Source organism: Nomascus leucogenys, chromosome 22a (genome assembly GCF_006542625.1).
Source record: "Nomascus leucogenys isolate Asia chromosome 22a, Asia_NLE_v1, whole genome shotgun sequence".
In the NCBI taxonomy this organism is placed as follows: Eukaryota; Metazoa; Chordata; class Mammalia; order Primates; family Hylobatidae; genus Nomascus; species Nomascus leucogenys.
Genome location: NC_044402.1, coordinates 40164862 through 40188168, shown reverse-complemented (window position 1 = coordinate 40188168; position 23307 = coordinate 40164862). Strand labels below are relative to the sequence as shown.

Here is a 23307-nt window from a genome sequence, read left to right as displayed (position 1 = left end):
GGTCAGCAGGATCATTTTTCCTTGGCCACTGCAGTTACTACCTGTTTGGATTAACTGAAATGATGCATGTTTGTTATCTTAGTGACTTTGTAACAGGCCTCCTTCCAGTGCCACCTCCTTGGTGAATCAAGACTTTCCCAGTAGGAAGGTAACTAAGCATGGCTGTGAAGTGTTAAGAGAGAACTGGGCTCAAATCTGGCCTCCGTCACTGACCAGCTCCATGACTCTGGGCAAGTTACTTAATCTTCCTTGCAAGGTGGTAGTAGTAATACCTCCTTCATAGGGTTGTTTAATTTAAACTGTGAATAACATAATGTATGTCATGCAACTGGTCTTGTAAATGTGAAGTCTCCTTCTTCTCTTCCTCTGACCTCTCATGGCAGTTTTATCTGCGTCTCCTAAACAGACACTACCTGCTGCTTGGTGTGGTGCGTCAGTTTGACGAACATTTTTGAGCACATAGGTACCAGGCACTGCATGGGGTCTGGGGATGTGTTGGGTTTAGCCCTCGCCAGTAGGGCTCACTGCCCAGCAGGAAGGCCCACAGGCAGTGGTTCCAGCAAGGCATGGGTGGTCTGTAGAGCCAGGAAGTGCACACATATGTGTGCCATGCGTATCCTTGGCTTCGTTCCCCTGGCAAACTGTTTGCTCTTTGAGGGTAGGGTCAGTTACATCTTTTGGACCTCTTCAACTATGGTGACCATATTTCCTGAATTAAAATGAAGGACAGGGCCGGGTGCAGTGGCTCATGCCTGTAATCCCAGCACTTTGGGAGGCCGAGGCAGGCAGATCATGAGGTCAGGAGATCGAGACCATCCTGGCTAACATGGTGAAACCCCGTCTCTACTAAAAAAAAAAAAAAAAAAAAAAATACAAAAATTAGCTGGGCGTGGCGGCACGTGCCTGCAGTCCCAGCTACTTGGGAGGCTGAGGAAGGAGAATCTCTTGAACCTGGGAGGCGGAGGTTGCTTGCAGTGAGCCAAGATCGCGTCACTGCACTCCGGCCTGGCAACAAAGCTAGACTCCGTCTCAAAAAAAAAAAAAAATTAAATAAAGAAGGACAGGCAGGTTGACACATGTGGATATCCTTATGGAGACAATGGAAGAAAATATTTGAAGTCTGTGCTGATTTAGAAAAATCAGGAAAAAAATTTGCTATTTCCACAGCATATAGCAAAATCTTTGACAGAATGGTCACAAAAAGATTTGTTGTGTGACCACATTAATAAATGAATGCATAAGCAGCTACAATTTCAGTGACTTTCAAAATGTTCCCAAATTCCCTGAAGTCAGAGCATGTGAAACTCCTAGCATTAAAGTGACTGGCAGGGTTGAGACGGGAAATGGCCAGGTTAAAAGTAAATGTTTGTTGCCTGGGAGGAGACCCACATTTGCCCATTTGACCAGGTTGAAAAGATCAGCAGGTGTCACAGAAAGAGAGGGTGCTCCTGAAGGACAAGTGCCTCCATGGAGTGAGAAGGGATGAGGGACAGGACATGCTTAAATGGGGCAATAGGGAGGAGCCTGGGGCAGTCCAGGGAAAAGAAAGGTGTATGTGCTGGGGAAGAGGGGCCTAAAGGGCAGATGTGAGGCTTGGACAAGACTGGCCGCCTCTGCCTTTTGGGACAACCTAAAGTTGGAAGATTGAAGAACTGTTTTAAGTCCAACTCTCTCTCTTTCTCAAAATGCTAAGCAGGTGAGGTGACTTGCTCAAGGACACACAGCTGTTTAGTGGCCGGCCTCCCAGCTCAGCATCCCTGTTGAATGGTGAGCTTCCAGCCTGTCTGGAAGAATGACAGCCACAAAGCAGGAGTGTTGGTGTCAGGCCAGGACTGGGAGTGGCGGCATCTTGCCTGCCTGTGTCTTCACAGTGTTCCAGATGGTGAAGGGTGATGTCTTAACACCACTGCCCCTCCACCACCCCCTTCCCCCTGCCCTTGCCCTACATCTGCCAGCAGTGCTGGCTCTGGAATGGTACTGTCCCAGGACACACAGCCAGGAGGGCAGCCCATAAAGACAGGGACACAAAGCAAGGACCGGGGCTAATCCCATCAACTTCCTCTAGCAGTTAGCCCAAAACACCAGGAAGTACTTATACATACCTTAATGACTTTTTCCTTTTTCCCCTGTCCTAGTCCAGTGGTCCTCCTACTCTTCCTCCTAGAGCTAACTCTTCTTCTCAGGTGGCTCTGTCCAGCTGAGTGAACCTAGCCTTACCTCCCAGGCCCTCCCATCAAGCTCCTCAGACCCTGACTGTCTCCACAGACTCGGCTCAGGCTGTGCTGATGAGAGAAGCCTTTGCTGATCAGGCTTTGGGAGGACATCGCCTTTGCCTCCCTCAACTTGGCTGGGTGCCGTCTCTCCCTTGCCCATGTTCCCACCCTGGGCAATGTTGAGTTCTTCCCAGTTAGTCTGCAGGCTTTCAGTACGGTGCACAGAGCAGGAACTCAGTAACACTTCATGACTCCAAGAAGGAATGAGAGAGTGTTGTTAAATAAAAAATTGCAGAAGGCCATGGTTTTGGACTAAGCTCCTTCCCTAGGCCCCACAGACCAGATTAAAAATCAAAATAGAATCACCCCCATCCTGGCTAACACAGTGAAACCCCGTCTTTACTAAAAATACAAAAAAATTAGCTGGGCGAGGTGGCGGGCGCCTGTAGTCCCAGCTATTCGGGAGGCTGAGGCAGGAGAATGGCGTGAACCCCGGGGGGCGGAACCTGCAGTGAGCCGAGATCGCGCCATTGCACTCCAGCCTGGGCGACAGCGAGACTCCGTCTCAAAAAAAAAAAAAAAAAAAATAGAATCACCCATGCTAAAGTTCCACATCACCAAATCTAAACTAAGTTGTTATCTGACCTTCCTAGAAATCAGGAGAGAGACGTAACAGCCAATTAAAACAGGCCAGTTTCAATATTCAATGGACATGATAATGAAGTTCCCTCTGCTTTAATCTTTACACAAAACAAGGTAGCCTGAAGGATCCTGATATGAACTAATCAGTTATTTTTCTATTGTTCTGTCTCCCTGTCCCCACCTTACAAGAAAAGTAAATTTGTTTTGTTTTTGAGACAGGGGCTTGCTCTTCCGCCCAGGCTGGAGGGCAGTAGTGCGAGCATAGTTCACTGCAGCATCAACCTCCCAGGCTCAACCCATCCTCCTTTCGGCCTCAGCCTCCCAAGTAGCTGGGACTACAGGCACATACCACCATGCCCAGCTAATTTTATCGTTTGTAGAGACGAGGTCTTGCTATGTTGCCCAGGCTGGTCTCAAACTCCTGGGCTCAAGAGATCCTCCCTCCTGCACTCCAGCCTGGGTGAAAGAGCAAGACTCCATCTCAAAAAAAAAAAAAAAAAAAAAAAAGAGATCCTCCCTCCTCGGCCTCCCAAAGTGCTGGGATTACAGGAGTGAGCCACTGTGCCCAGCCAAGAAAAGCAACTTTGAAAAGTGACTAACCAGCTTTCTTCGGCCCTTCCCTGTCTGTAAAGCCAAACCTCTTCTGCTCAACTCATTGGAACACGTATTCTATTTTATGGAATGAAGTGTTGCCTGATTCTAGAATTACAGTAAACAATTGAGATCTGTAAATTCGTTGTACTTTTGTCTTTTGATGATGTTTTTGGTTCCGAATGAGAGTCAGTGGTTTGAATGCACTGGCACTGAGTCCCTAGGATAGCTAGAAGTTATAGAGAATGAGAGGTTTTAGGAATGTCATTCTGGAAGGAACCTGGCAAGATCTCCTAGGAGGAAATGCCTGGTGACTCTGTCTCAAAAGGTTACTTAATTATTGACACCACCAACTTCATTTCCGTTTTAAATTTTATTACATCAAAAGAAAAAAACCTCTCCACAAAACAAATCTCTAAAACCTACACCAAATGAAAGAAATTATCATCAAGGTTCTAACTCCACCCCCCAAAACAACCTTACATTAAAAAAATCCAAAAGAAATAGAAATACCAGCTTCAAAAATATTTATCCAAAAAGTAAGGCATCAACTTTACAAAAAAATAATTGAAGGAGGGGAGGAAGTAGGAGGAATGAGAAAAGAGGGAACAAGAAGATGGTCTCCTGACCCTCCAGGGGCCAACCCCAGCCTGCCGGGCATCTACTCTGAAGGGGTCACAACTCACCAACTATGGGGTGGGCAAGCTGGGCGGGGAAGCTGGGAGACATCATCCAGGCCAGGAAGGGCTCCTGTATATTCCAGTTTAAGCAGACAGAATTCGGGGTGGGGGAGAGAATCCCGATTTGTGATAAAAGGATCCTAAGTCCTTAGTGCAGCAGGAGTGGCTGGGAAGGTTGCAGGGCCCACAGCACACTCCGTGGCCTTCCTTTGAAGCCCAGGGAAAGGTCAGAGGCCGCCAGCCACAGAGAAGGGCCTTTTTTGAGGATCTCCAGAGTGGGTGCCCTGCTGCCACTGCCCTCTCACCCTGCCCCAAGACAGCATGACACTGAGACCTGAGAGGAGTGAGGGGCTACTGGAGTTGGGGACAGATGGGAAAGGAACTGGGCTTCAGCCAGTGCTCTCCTCAGTCTCCTAGGGCGTGGAATGGGCACCTCTAGGGAGGGGGAAAGCGCCCTTCCTCCCAGGGAAGGCATCTAATATCAGATCCGTCCTGAGGGTTAGAAATAGGGGATTATTTTTAGGCCAAGTTCTTGGATGGGAGGTGACTTAAGGCTGATCTGGCTCTGATCTCAGGCCTGAAGGGCTTGGGGAGCCTTCATACCTCGTCCCAAGCCAAGGCCCAGAGAGGAGAAGTGCATGGTGGGGGCGGTGGTGCTGGCTGTGTGCGGGTGTGGTGGGAGTGGCTGCAGGGATAGCGGGGGACTGCTCCTTCCTGTGGTAGGGAGGTGGAGTTGCTGAGCGGCTTTGTCATTAGGAGAGAGATGCCCACTACCTTAAAAATCAGAAGCTTTTTGGCTTCTGGAAGCTTTGGCACCATGTTGGGGGCAGGATGCAGGAGGTAGGAGCAGGGCTGGGTTTCTGCAATCTGAGCCTTTCTCAATATGTTCCTCAACCGCCTGGCTTGGAGGTGGAGAGGCTGTTCTTCTCCTTGGTCCTTAGCTCTGGGAGTTGGCATCCTGAGGAGAACCGAATTGTGGACAGGGAGCCCTGGCTGGGGTGGGTGCAGGTATGACGGGGAGGGGCAGGAAAGAGGGCAGAGGGAAGCGTCCCCTTGGATTTTGGGTCCCTGGTGAACAGATAGGGTCTTGGGTCTCTCCAGCTGACCCCTTGATGGGGACAGAATTGCTTAAGCCTGTCCCCAGACAACGCAGCCCGTGTGGCCTCTCCTCTCTGAAGGCGCCTCCCTGGGAGGGAAGGCAGTAATGAGCTCCGGTTCCTGAAGAGGCAGCTGAGGGTGTGGCCCGGAGGGAGGTCCTGCGGGGCACCTTGGCATCTCCCCTCTCCTCCAGCAGCTGGGAGTGTGGGCAGCACTGGAGTGGGGCCTGGGACATGGACCCTGGGGTGAGAGGTTGGTTCTCTGGGTATGAATGTCAGTTTTTGTTTACAATTTCTCACCACCCACACCAAAGTCCTACCACTGCCTGACAAAAGCAGAGAGGGTGTGTGTGTACTCGCATGTGTTGGGGGGACCAAGGCAGGGAGGTAGGATAAAAGGGGGAGGAAGGAGGGAGTAGCCAGGGAATGGTGATCCTCAGGGCTGGGGCTGCCCCGCCACGTCCTTGTCCTTGGTGGGAGTGGGTTGGTACATGGGCTGCTGCTGCTCCTCCATGTCTTCATTAGCCTCCTCTGTCCCTAAGCCCCGCTCCACCTCGGGGTACACGACCACACACATCTTCTGGCTCGCCAGGGTTAGCAGCTCTGTGGGAAGAGATCACACAGAAACCAGGCCAATGCTGAGTATCCCACCAACCTGGCCAAGTGGCTCCAGCCCTTCCCGGCTCTCCTGCTCCAGGTTCTGCCTCTTCAGAGCAGTCAGTGCCTTGAAGAGAATCCTCGCCACCTGGTCTGCCTCCTGCATCTCCCGCTGGCTACTCTTTGCCTATGAAGGCCCCAGCCTTCCACCTTCCCTGTGCCCACTGACCCCTAAGTCCAGGGTCTCCGCTGGTCTCCACCCAACCTGGGGCAGCTCTCACAGGATGGCTGACAGGTTGCCTATTTTATTTTAAAATTTTTAATAATAGAGATGGGGTCTTGCTATGTTGACCGGGCTGGTCTCAAACTCCTGGGCTCAAGTGATCCTCTGTCTCAGCCTCCCAAAGTGCTGGGATTACAGGCATGAGCCACTGTGCCCAGCCCAGGTTGCCTATTCTTGCGGGTCTAAGGTCTGTGTGGAAATGCCAGCTGTTCTCCTCCCTCAGAGGTCTCTGGGAAAAGGCATCTGCTTCCCCTGCTCTGGACTCTTCCAGGGCTCTGTGGACGAGGAGAAGGCGAGCCTAGGTCTCCTGGCCTGGTGGCTCCCCACCCCATCACTGACCACTGCATTCCAGCCCAGGAGGCCCTGAAGCCAGCCAGAGCCTCCAACACTCACCAATGAAGTCACTGAAACACTTGGGCTTGTGTTGCCAGTAAACACCCAGGAAATAGACAGGCACTCCTGTCAGCATGATGGCCAGGCCAATGCCACACACCACTGGCTCTGACCACAGGCTGAAGACCAGCAGGAAGGCCCAGAACAGCAAGTAGATGATGGGGAACAGCAGGTTGATCTGTGGAGCAGAGGCATGAGGCATGTGAATTGTGTAGGCCCTGTGGCCCCCAGGACTAGGGACCTGGGGTATTCTCTCTTCTTCACCTACAGAGAAACATCCTCAAGGGCAAAGGCTGGGCTTCCCTCAACTCTGTGGTCAGACACTCACCCCTGGTAGGGCAGGGGCTATATAAACAAACATTGATGAACATGGTCGGTCAGACAGGAAGAGGATGGGTAGGAGCTAGGGAGGAGACGATCCTCCTTGCCCATGTCCTCGCTCTTGGGTGTGATTAGACAAGGCTTCATCATGCATGCCATGTGCCCGTGGCAGCCAGAAAAGCCCATAGGGATGGAGAAGCTTGCTGGCATACAGGTGTGTCTGCTGAGGTCCTAGGGTGGAGGGGAGGTGTGGCAATGCACAAGGTGCAGGCAGGAAACGATTCGAGTCACTCAGGCTCCCTGGTCCTCACCCACTTCTATGCAGGGCCCTTATGTGGGCACAATATGGCAAGTGTCAGCTCCTTATGGGCCACGTGTGGGGAGTTCCTGAGAGTATCCTCTTCAGGGCTCCAGGGGCAGTCCTGATTCGGCTGCCTTTCTCTTCCTTGTCTTCCTCGCTGAGAAGGGATGTGTGTGGTGGGGACATGGGGTTATTCTACCTCCTCTTCCCTCTAGCAGATTTTCTAAGTGTGAGAGTAGAAAATGGCAGTAGAAATGCCAGTGAGGAACTGAGAGATTTGGAGAGCCTTTGATTTGTCAGCTGGAAGGATCTTCTAGAAGCATCTAGTCACTGTTTCTAGAATAGGATTGTTCAAATAGCTCTGGAGTACACTCTATTCTTCTAATTTGTCGGAGAACTCACAGTGCTCTAGCACGTCCTGTTCTGAGCAATCCCTTTAATTCCTATCACAGAGTTATATCTTGTAGCAATATTAGGCTCACTGAGCGTCCTATATGTGTAGGGCTGTGGGAGTTTAAAAAGGGAGGATCATGGAAGCTTGCAGTAGACTGGGAAACTTCAAGAAAGAGGAGGTACTTGAGGCGCATTTGGAAAATGGTTAAAATGTAGATGGGCAGATGGGAGGAGGAAAGTCATTCTGGGATGGAGACATCGCACATAGTGAACCCAGCTATCCGGAGGGACAAGGAGGAAGTGTTGGGGAGATAAGAGAACCTTGAAAAGTCAGCTGGAGTTTCAGGCTTAGACTGGTAGGAAACAAAGGAATGTCATGATGAAAGTCACATTTGATCTGACTTATTCCCCAGCTGCAGTCTGCTCTGATCTCATCCCCAGTGGAGAATGGAAATGGTGGTCCCATTCACAAATGGCCCTTGCTTTCCAAAAGGGTCTGCTACCATCAGAGATGATGCTGTGTGGTCAGCAGCTAAGAACAGAGGTGATTTAAAAATCTGAACTGCAGCTAGAACCATAGAGGAAGGGGAGGGGACCCCAAAGGGAGGTTCTCTCACCTTGATGGGGCGAGGGATATCAGGCTTCTTCCAGCGAAGGACTATCTGTCCAGCAACCGTGACCCCATAGAAGAGGTAGTTGATGAAGCCCACGTAGTTGATGAGTGTGTACATGTCGCTGGTGACCAGCATCAGCAGGGTGGAGATGCACTGGGAAAGTGGGAGGAGCTCATCAGTAATCCGAAAGATATTCAGAGACTGGTATTATAGATTAAGGGCTGTCCCCCAGCCTCCAGGCAGATGATGCCATTGTATAATGGATGTCTCGAAATGGAGACTTTAGAACCTCCCCTAGTAACCCAGAATGTTACAACATCTTTATTGCTAAGAAGTCCTTTCTTATTACAGGGGTAATGATCAAAATATTTAACCACTGGTATGGCATGGGCACTAACCAATTAGAATGGATACCGGGCATAAGCAGCTAGACTGGCCACACTGGTATTACCTGGCTCTGTGTCAGCCCCGGTCTCATTTGTATGTCTCTGTTGGTTATAGCTCAAGCTAACTTCATTTTTTTTAATCCCTTAGGGAAGATTGTTAACAACAGATTAAGGCTTTATTCCTGCCCTCATCCTTTTCTCCTGGCTGAGTCATCTATTTTTCTTCCTTCCTTTTCTTTATTAATTTCAAAACTGGTTACATAGCACTTACTGTGTGCCAGGTCTCTATTTTTAGCATTTGACAAAGATTAACTCACTTAACCCTCATAACATCCCTATGAGGTTTTCTTGACAGAGTCTACTTTCCAACTTCAAAATCATCTCTGTGGCTCTCTCGGAACCATGCTCCTCCCCTCTGATAACTTATGAAGGTCAACAAAAGGTTCTGTTCTCTTGTGAGAACCGATGGTTAAAATAATCGAGACGATTTTAGTGGTTCTTGCTGCATCTGCCTTTTAGTCACACTACTGCACCAATAGCTCTAACTGGAAAAAACAAAACAAAAAAATGTGTGTGGCCCACTGGGAGTACTGTCTTCTCCAGCCACCTTCGACAACCAACCAGTCAAGGTGACCTTCATCCTGCATCTGAACATTCTGAAATTGTACAGCAATGCTGTAAAATGCTCTTGGCTCCCAAGAGCTCTGTTACTCTGATTTCTGACTGCTTCGCCAGTGGACCAAAGTCATTTTTAGTGTTTTATTCAGGATCCAGAAGGAAAATAAAAATGACTCAAAAGACTCAATGGGGACAAGTCTTTGTTCCTTCCTATAGCTCTCTCTAAATGATTCTACTCTGGGGATATTTTACTCCCAACTCTTTCCTGTCCCAAGTTTCCTTTTCACAGTTTCCAGTTTATCAGTCTTCCTCTATTCTTTTTCTAATTTGGTGTACTGTTAACACTAACTTCATTTCAGTGATGTTTCCCAAGAGACTGGCAGGCTGCCCTGAAGCTTGATGGGGGGAGTGGGTGTTTGCAGGGACCAACCAGCCAGGAGCAGAGGCTAGTGCTGCAACCCTGTGGTAACAGGTGCGAGGAGAGCCAAGGGAGACGTATTTTTTTGAGGCTGTAGAATCCTGAGGCAGTCAGTTCAGTCTGACCCAAAAGGATGGGAGAATGGCAATAAGTCAGCCTGAGAGCCTTAGGTATTTCAAGACTCAGGATCTTTCCTTGCTATACCTCTTGATATTAACAAAGCTGATGAGTATCATTTGCCAGATCATCAAGATCCAGTGAGACCTGGCAGCAGACTGCAAGGGTAACAGGGCTGTGTGTGAAAAGCATGAACTCCCAGCTTAGACTAGGCACAAAGAGAGGGAGGTGTGTGGAGAGTTACAGCAGGAAGAGCCCTTACTGTGAAGAGCAGGGCTGGGATTGGGGTGCAGCGCTTCACGTGGATCATGGCCAACACACTGGGAAGGTGGCCCTCTCGGGCTCCAGCGAAGAACAGCCTGTCAGGGAGAAAAGCAGGTCAGCCTGGGTTAACCCAGGGACCACCAAGCCCCAGCTCCTTCATCCATGCCTACCTTCTGCCCACACAGGGGCATCCCCCCTCCAACCAGGCACCCACCTTCACATGCATACTTTCCACCCCACCAGTCACAGAACCTGTGTTCACAAATGCAGGTGCAAGCAAACCAGAGGCAGCCAGTGGAAAAGTGGATGAACCCGGGTATGTTAGACGCTGAATGTGGTATGGGTGGCTCAGGGTTACTGATAATTGTACTGTCACTCAGTGGGGTGTTCCCAATGCCTGGAAGGCTGCAGGAGCAGCCTCTGTCTGTTGCCTAAAGTCTTCATCTCTTTAAAAGCATTCCTCACATCCTCAAAGGATGCAGATTCCCTGATACACTGGGACTGAACTGCATATGGAAAGCTTTAAAAACACTTTTTTTTTTTTTTTTGAGATGGAGTCTCACTCTGTCACCCAGGCTGGAGTGCAGTGCTGCAGTCTCGGCTCACTGCAACCTCTGCCTCCAAGGTTTAAGCAATTCTTTGCCTCAGCCTCCCGAGAAGCTGGGATTACAGGTGTGTGCCACCATGCCCAGCTAATTTTTATATTTTTAGTAGAGACGGGGTTTCACCATCTTGGCCAGGCTGGTCTTGAACTGCTGACCTCGTGATCCACTTGCCTCAGCTTCCCCAAGTGCTGGGACTATAGGCGCGAGCCACTATGCCTGGCCTAAAAACACTCTTATCCTAGTCAGAGAGTAGTTAGTTGTCTTTGTGGGAGTGGGGAATTGGTGGTGGAAATGTTCTATATCTTGTTTTGGGTAGTGGTTGAATTTTGACAACTGTCAAAATTCATCAAATGGAAGCCAGGCACAGTGGCACACACCTATATTTCTAGCTACTTGGGAGGCTGAAGTAGGAAGACTGCTTGAGCCCAGAAGTTCAAAGCCAGCCTGGGCAACATAGTGAGACTCTACCTCTAAAAAACTACAATAAAAAACAAAAACGAACAAATACAAACAAAAATACCCCCACAAAACTCATCAAAATGAACATTTATGATCTGCTTTTTTTTTTTGAGATGGAGTTTCACTCTTGTTGCCCAGGCTGGAGTGCAATAGCGCGATCTTGGCTCACTGCAACCTCCGCCTCCCAGGTTCAAGCGATTCTCCTGCCTCAGCCTCCCAAGTAGCTGGGATTACAGGCATGCGCCACCACACCCAGCTAATTTTTGTATTTTTGGGGTTTTTCCATGTTGGTCAGGCTGGTCTTGAACTCCTGACCTCAGGTGATCTGCCTGCCTTGGCCTCCCAAAGTGCTGGGATTACAGGCATGAGCCACCATGCCCAGCCTATGATCTGCTTTTTTTTAAAAAAAATTGAGGCAGGGTCTTGCCATGTTGCCCAGGCTGGTCTCGAACTTCTGGGCTCTAATGATTCTCCCGCCTCGGGCTCCCAAAGGGTTGGGATGACAGGCATGAGCCACCACACCCAGCCTACATATTTTATTGTATGTAAATTGTACTTAAAAATTTATGTCCTGTCTTGTGAGATTGAGTTAAAAAAATTATATCCTGTCTGGGCACGGTGGCTAACACCTGCAATCCCAGCACTTTGGCAGGCTGAGGCAGGAGAATCATTTGAGCCCGGAAGTTTGAGACCAGTCTGGGCAAAATAGTGGACCCTTGTCTCTACAAAAAATAAAACTAAAAAAATTAGCCAGGCATGGTGGCGTGTGCCTGTTGTTCCAGTTACTTGGGAGGCTGAAGTGACAGGATCACATGAGCCTGGGAGGCTGAGGCTGCAGTGAGCTGTGATTGTGCCATTGCACTCCACCCTAGGCAACAGAGCAAGAACCTGTCTCAAAAAAAAAAAAAAAAAAAAAGAAAAAATTGGAAATATTGTACATGCCTAAAAGTAGGATGTCGATAAAATAAATCTGGTATAAGATGAAATGTTATGGGCTAGGCACGGTGGCTCATGGCTGCAATCCCAGCTCTTTGGAAGGCCGAGGTGGGTGGATCACCTGAGGTCAGGTGTTTGAGACCAGCCTGGCCAACATGGTGAAACCCTGTCTCTACTAAAAATACAAAAATTAGCCAGATGTGGTGGCACGTGCCTGTAATCCCAGCTACTCGGAAGGTTGAGGCAGAATTGCCTGAACCCGGGAGGTGGAGATTGCAGTGAGCAGAGATCACGCCATTGCACTCCAACTTGGATGACAGAGTGAAACTCTGTCTCAAAGAAAAAAAAAAAGGAACATTATATAGTCATAATGTTTTTGAAAAAAACTGATTACATGAGAATATGCTCAAAATATAACATCAAATGAAAAAACAGGACTGAAAACTATACCGCAAATAATTTTTTTTTTTTTTGAGACACGGTCTCGCTCTGTTGCCCAGGCTGGAGTGCAGTGGCACAATGGCAGCTCACTGTAGCCTTGACCTCCCAAACTCAAATGATCCTCCTGTCTCAGTCTTCCAAGTAGCTGGGACTACAGGTGTGCACCATCATGCCCAAATGCCAATTAATTTTATTTATGGGCCTATTTGTTAAAATGCTAACTGATTATCTCTGGGTGGTGAAATTATGGTTAATTTTAATTTTCTTCCTTATACATTACAGAAAAAATTTTAAAAATTGTAAAATGCAGCCTGGGCAACATGGTGAAACCCTGTCTCTACAAAAAATACAAAAATTAGCCAGGCGTGGTAGAGCGTGCCTGTAGTTCCAGCTACTGAAGGGGCTGAAGTGGGAGGATGACTTGAGCCTGGGAGGTTGAGGCTGCAGTGAGCTGTATTTGCACCACTGCACTCCAGCCTGGGTGACAAAGTGAGACCCTGTCTCCAAAAAAAAAAAAAAAAGAAAGAAAGAAAAGGAAAAGGAAAAGATGAATAAAATTCTAAAACAGATGGAATATTTATAATCAGAATAAAGATTTTTTAACTTAAAAAAATTAAACTTTTTATTTTTCCAATTTTTAGAGATGGGGTCTCGCTCTGTCACCCAGGCTGGAGTAGAGTGGCATGATTATAGCTCACTGCAGCCTCCAATTCCTGGGCTCCAGTGATCCTCTAGTCTCAGCCTCCTGAGTAGCTGGGACTACCTGTACGTACCACCATGCTCAGTTAACTTAAAAAATGAAACTTTTAGGCCGGGCGCGGTGGCTCACGCTTGTAATCCCAGCACTTTGGGAGGCCGAGGCAGGTGGATCACGAGGTCAGGAGATCGAGACCATGGTGAAACCCCGTCTCTACTAAAAATACAAAAAAATTAGCCGGGCGTGGTGGTGGGCGCCTGTAGTCCCAGCTACTCGGAGAGGCTGAGGCAGGAGAATGGAGTGAACCCGGGAGGCGGAGCTTGCAGTGAGCCAAGATTGCGCCACTGCACTCCAGCCTGGGCGACAGAGTGAGACTCCATCTCAAAAAAAAAAAAAAAAAAAAAAAAATGGAACTTTTTATTTTGAGATAATTGTAGATTTGCATTCAGTGAATCTTACAACCAAGTACAGTTGTAAGAAATAATAAAGAGAGATCCTATGTATCTTTTGCCCAGTTTCCTCCATTGGTAATATGCTACACAATTATATTATAATATCACAACTAGGATATTGACGTTTAAATCAATTTTATTTTTTACTTATTTTTCTTTGCTAATTTTTTGTAGTGACAAGGTCTTGCCTTGTTGCCCAGGCTGGTCTCGAACTACTGGGCTCAAGCAATGCTTCCACCTTGCCCTCATAAAGTACTGGGATTACAGGCGTGAGCCACCATGCCTAGCCCCAAAAGTTATCATTTTTAAAATTTTTTTTGAGACAGATTCTTTCTCTGTTGCCCAGGCTGGAGTTCAGTGGCACGATCTCGGCTCACTGCAACCTCCGCCTCCTGGGTTCAAGTGATTCTTCTGCCTCAGCCTCCTGGGTAGCTGGAAGTACAGGCACCTGCCACCATGCTCGGCTAATTTTTGTATTTCTTTTTTTAGTAGAGGTGGGGTTTCATTATATTGGCTAGGCTGGTCTCAAACTCCTGACCTTGTGATCCACCCACCTCAGCCTCCCAAAGCGCTGGGATTATAGGTGTGAGCCACCGCGCCCAGATATAAAAGTTATTTTTAAAAAGAAAAGTTTTAGGCCAGGCGTGGTGGCTCACGCCTGTAATCATGCCTGTGCTGTAATCCCAGCACTTTGGGAGGCTGAGGCGGGCAGATCACGAGGTCAGGAGATCGAGACCATCCTGGCTAACACGGTGAAACCCCGTCTCTACTGAAAATACAAAAATTAGCCAGGCGTGGTGGCAGGCGCCTGTAGTCCCAGCTACTTGGGAGGCTGAGGCAGGAGAATGGTGTGAACCCGGGAGACAGCGTGTGCAGTGAGCCAAGATTGTGCCACTGCACTCCAGCCTGGGTGGCAGAGCGAGACTCCGCCTTAAAAAAAAAAAAAAAAAAAGAAAAATTTTAAGAGAATAATTTGAATGTTCCTAGCATAAAGAAAAGACAATATTGAAGGAGATGGGATATCTCAATTACTCTGATTTGATTTTTACACATTATATCAATGTATTGAAACATCATCTGTAGCTTGAAAATATGTACATCTATTATATACATATGAATATGAAACTTGAACATAAAAATCAGCCCTCCTTCCCTTTTACTCTCCTAAGAGAAAAGTGAATATTAGAAGCTGTCAACAGTAATTTACATGTCAGTGCAAACTGGACCACTTTTTTCTTTTTTCTGGGGAAAGGCTCACCTAAGGGATGACAGGCAGGGTACAGCTTGATAGAAACAAAAACGCACATATTCAGCACACTGGGAGTTCAGAGGAGAATTGTCATTTACTTTGTAATTTGTGTATGGAGTAGACTGAAGCTAACAGCAGCAACTTATCAGAAGTGTGGGAGTTGACTGTATCCCCAAGTACCCATAAGCAGTAACCATCATGAACTCCCTAGACCAGTGTCACTACTTTCATGCAGCCATACGCATCCCCATCCCCTCTCCCATGCTACTGCCCCTCTACAGGGCAGTCTCATGCACCAGGTGCTCTGTGGGGCTTATCGTGCACATAGCCAGGGTCCTGCATTCACGTCCCTCCTACACATGCAGACAGGACCAAGTGTAATTGTCCAGATCCAACAGCATTTGCAAGTGTCAAGTTCACAAGAGACAGTCCTTGCCCAGCTAGCCGATAACGGAGGAGACGATGACATTAAGCATAACACACATCCACACACTCTGACTCTTCAGGAAGGACCATCCTCTCCCTACCCGACAACACAAAGGAGTGACAGAGAGATAAAGAAGGAGGGAAGGAGAAGGAAGGAAGAAGGAACTCGAAAGATGAGCAGAGGAGGCCTGGGTGGGTGAGGTCTTGTCTCTGAATCGGAGGTGGAGCACACCATGCGCCACCGTTTCCTGCATGCACACACAACTAGACCACATGCACGCAGACCGCTGCTAGGCCTGCCTGAGGGACAAACCCCACTCTAAAGTGACTGTAGCCAGTCACTCTCCTCCAATAGATCTCAGGGAGCCTCATGGGTCACTGTTCTTCCACCGCTTGGCCTCGGCGGGGGCCTCCGTGTGGCCACTGCTCCTGTGTAACATGCACACGAGGTTGCTGTGGGTGAGCGTCATAGGGTCCCGGGGTACAGGGGACACCCACACCACCTCTTTCCAGCCCTGGGTCCTAAAAACATTGCGCTACCTTGTTATTTCACAGGAACTCTTCCTGATGTGACGGCTTTGGAAGGAGCTGAACTCAGGGACTCATCTTTGGAGCAGGACTGTACCCTGAGGGCAGGGGGTGCTTTCTAAGAACCTGGGAGGACCCCTTGAACCACACAAATGGACATCATTCAATATCTGCTAGCCTCGACAGCCCCTTCTGAAGACAGCAAAAGAAAGGGCCGGGTCCTTGGATGCGTGGAGGTAGGACCTGGGACTCATGGACCCGCTCGCACTTCTGGCTTCTGAGAGAGCTCTGGGGTGGGGGTCATGGGTAAAAGCCTCTTTCTTTGGACAAATGTTTGCTTTCCACTTTTCCCCACCCTCTCACTTCACATTCTCCACCTGAGTCTCATGGGTGGCCTCGAAAAGGCCTGTACAGCCACCTCTCTGCTGAGCAGGGAGGAGCTCTGCATTCTTGGGGCAATCAGGGTGAAGCCATCCCACCTGCAGGCTAGTTCCAGAACATTCATGGGAGGCCAGACCCAGAGGCCCCAGGCACAAGTCTCCCTCTTGGTCCCTTTCCAAGTGGGGTCCTTTTCCAGCCAGCAGCAGCCTGTTTCCAGGTAAGTGGAAATGGGGGCTCTGGGACTGCAGCCAAGATACTGTCTTGCTGCCAACCACAGCCCCTGACTGGGGGCTGCATCAGGCAGGCTGGCGGCCTCCTCTGTCTTCTGCTCCTTTTGAAATGAGACAAGCCACTACATGTGAAGCACCTAGGACCCATATGCCACACACATCGCAGGTGACCACGTGAGCAGCACACACTCCTCGGCATCCACACTGACACACACGCCCTCATGTAAGCAATCACCCCCTGCAAGCCCAACATCCAGATGCCCACACAGACCCCTGCTGACAGAGACAAGCCCACCATATACAAACAGCAAAGTGCACAGCAGAGTGGCCCCTGGCCGGGGAAGGGCCCAGGCAGCACTCACCGAGAGGAGGTGAAGAGAGACCCATTAACTCCTCCAAATGTGGACAGGGCAACAGAAATGGGCATGATCCAGGCCATGACTCCTAGGAGCTTCTCTCCAAAAGTCTGGGAGAGGAAACAAGGAGATAAGCAAAGGAGAGGTTACCACTCCCCGACCCCGTAGCTCCCACTTCACTCTGGGAAACCATTTCTCCCATCTCCACCCTTGCTAATTCTCTCTTGCCAAGTTTCTTAAGAGCCCCCACCCTCTCAAGGGTGGACCCCTACACAGGGGGGTTAATGCATGTTTTAGGCTAATTAACTGAAGGAGGTAGTACACACTGGTAATAATAATAATGAACTAACACTTACTAATCTTGTTTTGTGGATGAGGAACTGAGTCACATAGTGATTAAGTAGCTTGCCTAAGATTACACACCCAGCGAGCGGAGGGGCCAGCATTGGAAGCCAGGTGGTGTGATCCAGGCCTTACATACATTATATGATTTCTCCAGCACAGGGAAGGGCACAGGCTTGTCAGGCAGATCTGTCAGGCAGATCCAGGCTCAAATCCTTGCCCTCCAGCTAGGAGCTGTGAGACCTTGAGCAAAGTTTATGATTTTTGAGCCTCCGTTTCCCAACTGCAAAATAGGGATTAATCCAGAATCACAGGGTGAGAATTTCTCAATTCATCAAAACAGATGAGTTGGGGGTAAAATAATAAGAATGAGCCCCTCCTTAGTCTGAGAAAGAAGAGGCTGTGAAGCTATAGATGAATCTTCATGTATTTAAGGACTATACAATGCAGGGGACCAGCCTTTTCTATATTCCCCGAGCCAGGTTTACAGCACATTACTGAGGAGAGATTGTTCAGAATAGAAGGCTGTTGGTCATAAGAACAGGCTGCCCCAGGAGATGGGAGGACCTCTTTCTTTATAGTCTTTTGAGATAAGGCCAGTGAAGAGACTGGCAGGGTGGGTGGTGGCCCAGCCTGATGCCAGGTGAGGGAGCAAGGTGCCTCCCAGGTCCTTCTTAGATATCAAGGATCCCAACCCCTTGCACCAGCATGGTCTCTTTCCCCAAAGAGCACACCTGACTTCTGCTTCTGGAGGTGAAGGCAGAGAGAAACGGCATGTCTTGTGCAAGATTATGTCTTTCTGAGGAGGGGCCTGTCTGCTTCATACCACTCTCACATTTAGAGCTTTAAGTGCCCGAGATTAGGAGTTGGCAAACTTTTTCTGTAAAGGGCCAGATAGTAAATGTCTTATAGCTTCTCAGGCCACGCGGTCTCTGTGGCAATGACTCGGTTCTGCCATTGTAGCTGTTCTAGGTACAACCCGGCCACCTGTTTGCTCCTGGGCACTTAAAGATACCCCAGCCCATGACATATGTGGTTTCTGCCCTGAGAACTTGGGGGTGATTTCCACTTCCACAAGGCCATGGATCAGGGAAAAGGGAGTGGGGCTACAGCAGCAAGTTCATGTCCGCATTCCTGGTATGAGAGACTGGGACTTTCATTTCTTACCACAGCGACGGCGTTGGATGCCAGCAGCTCCTGGGGGGACATTGCAGTGACATAAGCGACATTGGCAAAGACATACACAAATGTGACCAGTGGGATGGAGATGAAGATGGCTCTGGGAAGGTTCCTGCAGAGGGAGAGGAGGTGAGGGGAAGGGCTGGCACCCAGGACGCCCGCCTTGCCATGGAGTCCAGGGGGTGTCGTCTGTCTTTCTGCATGCGTGTAGCCTTACAGCCTTCTGTGAGGCTTCCTTTCCCTGGGAGGTGGGCTTTGTCTCAATATGGGCAGGATAATTGAAAGGAAATGAGGCTGAGCATGGTGGTTCACACCTATTATCCCAGCCCTTTGTGAGGCCAAGGAGGGAGGATCGTTTGAGCCCAGGAGTTCGAGGCCAGCCCTGGCAACAAGGCAAGGCCTCTTCTTTACAAATTAAAAAATTAACTGGGCACGGTGGCATGTGCCTGTAGTCCCAGCTACTTAGGAAGCTGAGGTGGGAGGATTGCTTGAGCCCAGGAGATTGAGGCTGCAGTGAGCTATGACTGCACCGCTGGACTCCAGCCTGGGTGACAGGGTGAGACCCTGTCTAAAAACAAAACAAAACAAAAGAAAAAATAAGTTAAAAAAATGAAGGCAATATAACAACTCAGGTTGGAAATACGCTCCACACCTGTTGATCTTGACCTGAATCTCCACAGTGCACCTTTTCCCCCTGCCTCAAGACACCAAGACTGGCCTGTCCTGAAACAAGCAAGATTCCCAGGAGGCTCTCAGGGCACAATTCGTCCTCTAAGGCAGTGGCGTTACTGCAGGACAGTTTTCAGCTTCTAATCTGCTCTGGGAAAGTCACTGGATCCTTTTCTCCTCCTGGTGGGGTGAACGGCAAATGGTTTAAGTGCCTGGGAAATGAACTACGACTTCAGGATAGATCAAATCACAGTCAGAATGGGGCTGAGGAAGGCGAGGTGGGCAATGGACACCTGCTCCCTCTTTCCAGCAGCAGGTGCTGTGGCCCTTCAAGGGAGAGGGAATAGCTGGGTTCTTTCAACTCACTTGTAGGGATCAACAAGTTCCTCAGTCACGTAATTCAGAAAGTTCCAGCCTCCATAGGCAAAGGAGCCCTGAAGGAAAGCCAGTGCAACGAGGCCGATGTCAGGTTCCTGGAAATTCTCAAATGCATTCTTTGGCTCCAGCCAGAAGTATTCTCCTGTGGACACAAGCAACAGGAGGCTGCTCAGTGAGACAAGTCAGGGGCCCAGCAGCCCCTGTCCTGCCCTGGCCCACCTCTCACCCCTCCCTGTGGCAATGACACCAACTCTGTCTTGTCTCCAGTGAACCCAACATATTGGATAAATTGGGATAAAGGGAGCAGGGAAATTCAGGCCCAGGCCTTCCGAGACCCTGGAAACTATGAGTTCAAATGAGGGTTTAAGTGCAGTTCTGAATGCTCCCTTTGTAAAAGGCAAAGTTATTTAAAAGGAAAGGACACGGTAAATTGGGCTTTGGAAATACAGGATTGGAGTCATTGGTAATCTCCTGACCACTTTCTCTAAGTTTCTACATTTTCATGAAGAAAGCATCTAGGGTTGGGCACAGTGGCTCAGGCCTGTAATTGAAACAATTTGGGAGGTCAAGGCAGAAGGAATGCTTGAGGCCAGGAGTTTGAGACCAGCCTGGGCAACATAGCGAGACCCCCATCTCCACCACTAATTTAAAAAGTTAACTGGGTGTGGTGGTGCATGCCTATAGGCTCACCTATTTGAGAGGCTAAGGTGGGAGGATCACTTGAGCCCACGAGTTTGAGGCTGCAGTGAGCTATGATTGTGCCATTGCACTCCAGTGTGGATGACAGAGCAAGACCCTGTCTCCAAAAAGGAAAAAAGAAACAAACAAACAAACAAACAAAAAATCAAGCATCCAGAACAACAAACACTCAAACGTAAGTTTCCATAATGCTATATTAGTTCAAGCTTGTTTTGCTGCTTGCTTTGTTGATATCCTCCTATCTCTTTCTAACATGTGTGTTTGGTCTCTCTTTTCTGTTTTTTTGAGATGGAGTCTCGCTCTGTCGCCCAGGCTGGAGTGCAGTGGCACGATCTCAGCTCACTGCAACCTCCGCCTCCCAGGTTCAAGCGATTCTCCTGCTTCGGCCTCCTGAGTAGCTGGAGTTACAGGCATGTGCCACCATGCCTGGCTAATTTTTTTTGTATTTTTTAGTAGATATAGGGTTTCATCATGTTGGCCAGGTTGGTCTCGAACTCCTGACCTCAAGTGATCTGCCTGCATTGGCCTCCCAAAGTGCTGTGATTACAGACATGAGCCACCATGCCTGGCCATCTCTCTTTTCAAAATTCCCCAAGGACAGGAATTTTTAAGCAAAGAGCTGTTTAAACTGCCTTCCTAGCCCCTAGCACAGTGTGCTGCAGACTGTGGGCCCTTGGAATCGTCTGCTGACTGGCTAAAATTTCAATGAGATAGAGAGTAACTGATCATATGTTACTTATTCATCTGTAGTTTAACACTGGGACAGGAAATAAGGAGATTAGGGTGACCAGGAGAAAGAATTGAGGCCAGCTTAGGAGGGACTCACTATTTTTGACAAGATAGCGCAGTGATTTCCTTAAGTCTAAATGCCTGAAAGCAATATATAACCTGTTAAAGAACTTAATCCAACTGTTTAAAATAATCAGGCATATTATATAGCAGAAACTTAATTATGTTTCCTGGAGTAGAAGTCCGGGCTGCCCACACTGCCTTCAGGGCTTGTGGGAAATTTCCCTGTTTGTCACCTGACTTTCTCCATGAGGCAGTGACGCTGGGCAGAGCCTCATGGTGCCATGGGTCCCATGGAAACCAAATATAGCCTTAGGCTTGGAAAGGGCCAAATCCAGTGGGGAATGTTGGCAGGGGCCCCGGGAATGCAGAGCTCTCTCTCTCAGAAATTATAAGTAATTTTGAAACATAAAATACCTTTCTCTGTCCTCCACTTTAAGATGTGGACAAGATTCAATAGAAGATGCAGGGAGCTTCCCTGGGGTTGGGGCAAAAAGACAATAGGAATCTAGAGATCTGGGGTTTTTGTTTGTTTATTTGTTTTTGAGACAAGGTCTTGCTCAGTCACCAGGCTGGAGTGCAGTGGCACAATCATAGCTCGCTGCAGCCTCAAACTCCTGGGCTCAAGTGATCCTCCCACCTTAGCCTCCAGAGTAAGTGAGACCACAGCCATGCACCACCATGCCCCACTAATTTTTAAATTTTTTTGTAGAGATGGGATCTCACTATGCTGTTCAGGCTAGTCTCAAACTCCTGGGCTCAAGTGGTCCTCCTGCCTCATCCTTCCTAAGTGCTGGGATTACAGGCATGAGCCACCACACTCGGCTGATATGTGGGGTCTTTACCTAGCTGTGCTAGAGCCTTGAGGTAAGCATGGGAGAGGTGACCTTTGCAGCCTAAAGGGAACATTCCCTACTCCCAACCACCTCGGGGAAAATGGTTTCTCCTTCCCTTTTGTGAAGCAAGGGAAGAAGAGAAGTCACTCAAGGCTAGAATTGGGGAAATCTCAGGGTGTGCATACTTCCAAAGCTGGGCTGAGAGGGTGTGTACATGCAAGGGGAGGAAAGCTGGGCAGCACCTGTTGTTCCTGTGATACTCACCTTTGCATATCTGTACAATCCCCATGATGATAATCAGGGCCAAGGCCAGGAGCTTCCCAGCTGTGAAGATGTCTTGAACCCGGGTGGCCCACCGCACACTGGAACAGTTGACCCACGTGAGGAGCACTGAAATGAAAGACCCCCAAACAGACCTTCAGGGGCTGTATCTGGCTGCATGATGCCCAAGGTACACAAGCAGAAGTGCTCCCTCATCCTGACGATGAGATTGTAGTAGGTGAGCCAGACATCCAGCAAGCTCAAGCCCAGGGACCAGAGACTTTGGCTAGGTTAATGGGTTACAAATGGGGATTATATGTCCCAAATTAGAGCTTGGGCACAGCATGCCCTGTTGAGGGCTAGAAGCCAGGAGTAGGCATGGAAGTGTAGACACTGGCTTTGGGGGTAAGATCGCACCTGATCAGGGCACAAGTATGGGCTTTGTCTTCAAGTTATTATTTGTGCAAGAGAAGCTGTGAGCAGCTGGTGGGATTCAGGAAGCCACCTTCCTGAATCTGATTTTGGGGTAACAGAGGCTTAGGGGAATCTTATGTTACTTAGGTTTATTGAGATATAATCTACATCTTACTAAAACTCACCTTTTTAAAGTGTACAGTTTGATGAGATTTAACAAATGCATTTTTTTTTTTTTTTTGAGACGGAGTCTCACTCTGTCGCCCAGGCTGGAGTGCAGTGGTGCAATCTCGGCTCACTGCAAGCTCTGCCTCCCGGGTTCACGCCATTCTCCTGCCTCAGCCTCCCGAGTAGCTGGGACTACAGGTGCCCGCCACTATGCCTGGCTAATTTTTGTATTTTTAGTAGAGACGGGGTTTCACCATGTTAGCCAGGATGGTCTCGATCTCCTGACCTCGTGATTCTCCTGCCTCGGCCTCCCAAACTGCTGGGACTACAGGCTTGAGCCACTGCGCCCGGCCGACAAATGCATTTAATGGCTTAATCGCTTCAACACTTCATATATAGAACATTCCCAACACTCTAAAGTTTCCTTTTGCATCATGCTCCTTTGTAGTCAGTTAGGCAAATCTTCTTCCCCTACCTCTACAACCATTACTTTGACTTCTGTCCCTACAGCTTTGTCTTTTTCAAAATGTCACATAAATGGAATCATATAATATGTGGCTTCTTTCGCTTCACATAATGCTTTCGAGATCTACTCATGTTGTGGCATATATTACAATTTGTTCCTTTCATAGAATGCCAAATAGCATTCTGTGATATAAAGGTATCCGTTTGTTTTTCCATAGACATTTGGGTTGCTCACAGTGTGGGACTATTATGAATAGAGTTGTGATAAATACTTGTGGAGATGTCTTTTTTCTTTTTGTGGATTGTAGAGATCTTTGAGTGGGGTTTTCATTGCTCTTGAGTAAATCCCCAGGAATGAGATTCTGGGCCATAGAGTAAATGTGTTTAACTTTATAAGAAACTGCCAAATTGTCTTCCAC

General features: G+C 48.6%; 1 protein-coding gene across 2 annotated transcripts in view; it reads right to left on the bottom strand.

The window, feature by feature from the left end:
- Positions 1-3800: 3800 nt before the first annotated feature.
- The window catches only part of SLC7A8 (solute carrier family 7 member 8), a 59376-nt gene continuing 39869 nt past the window's right edge, over positions 3801-23307 (bottom strand). For both annotated transcript variants that reach the window (XM_030802587.1, XM_030802588.1), the window contains 8 exons: positions 21845-21970; positions 19245-19398; positions 18198-18321; positions 16695-16798; positions 9927-10023; positions 8129-8278; positions 6497-6674; positions 3801-5826 (listed from right to left, as the gene is read on the bottom strand). In XM_030802587.1, the coding sequence (XP_030658447.1) occupies positions 5660-5826; positions 6497-6674; positions 8129-8278; positions 9927-10023; positions 16695-16798; positions 18198-18321; positions 19245-19398; positions 21845-21970 (1100 nt within the window). In that variant the 3' untranslated portion in view covers positions 3801-5659. The remainder of the gene's footprint in view (positions 5827-6496; positions 6675-8128; positions 8279-9926; positions 10024-16694; positions 16799-18197; positions 18322-19244; positions 19399-21844; positions 21971-23307) is intronic.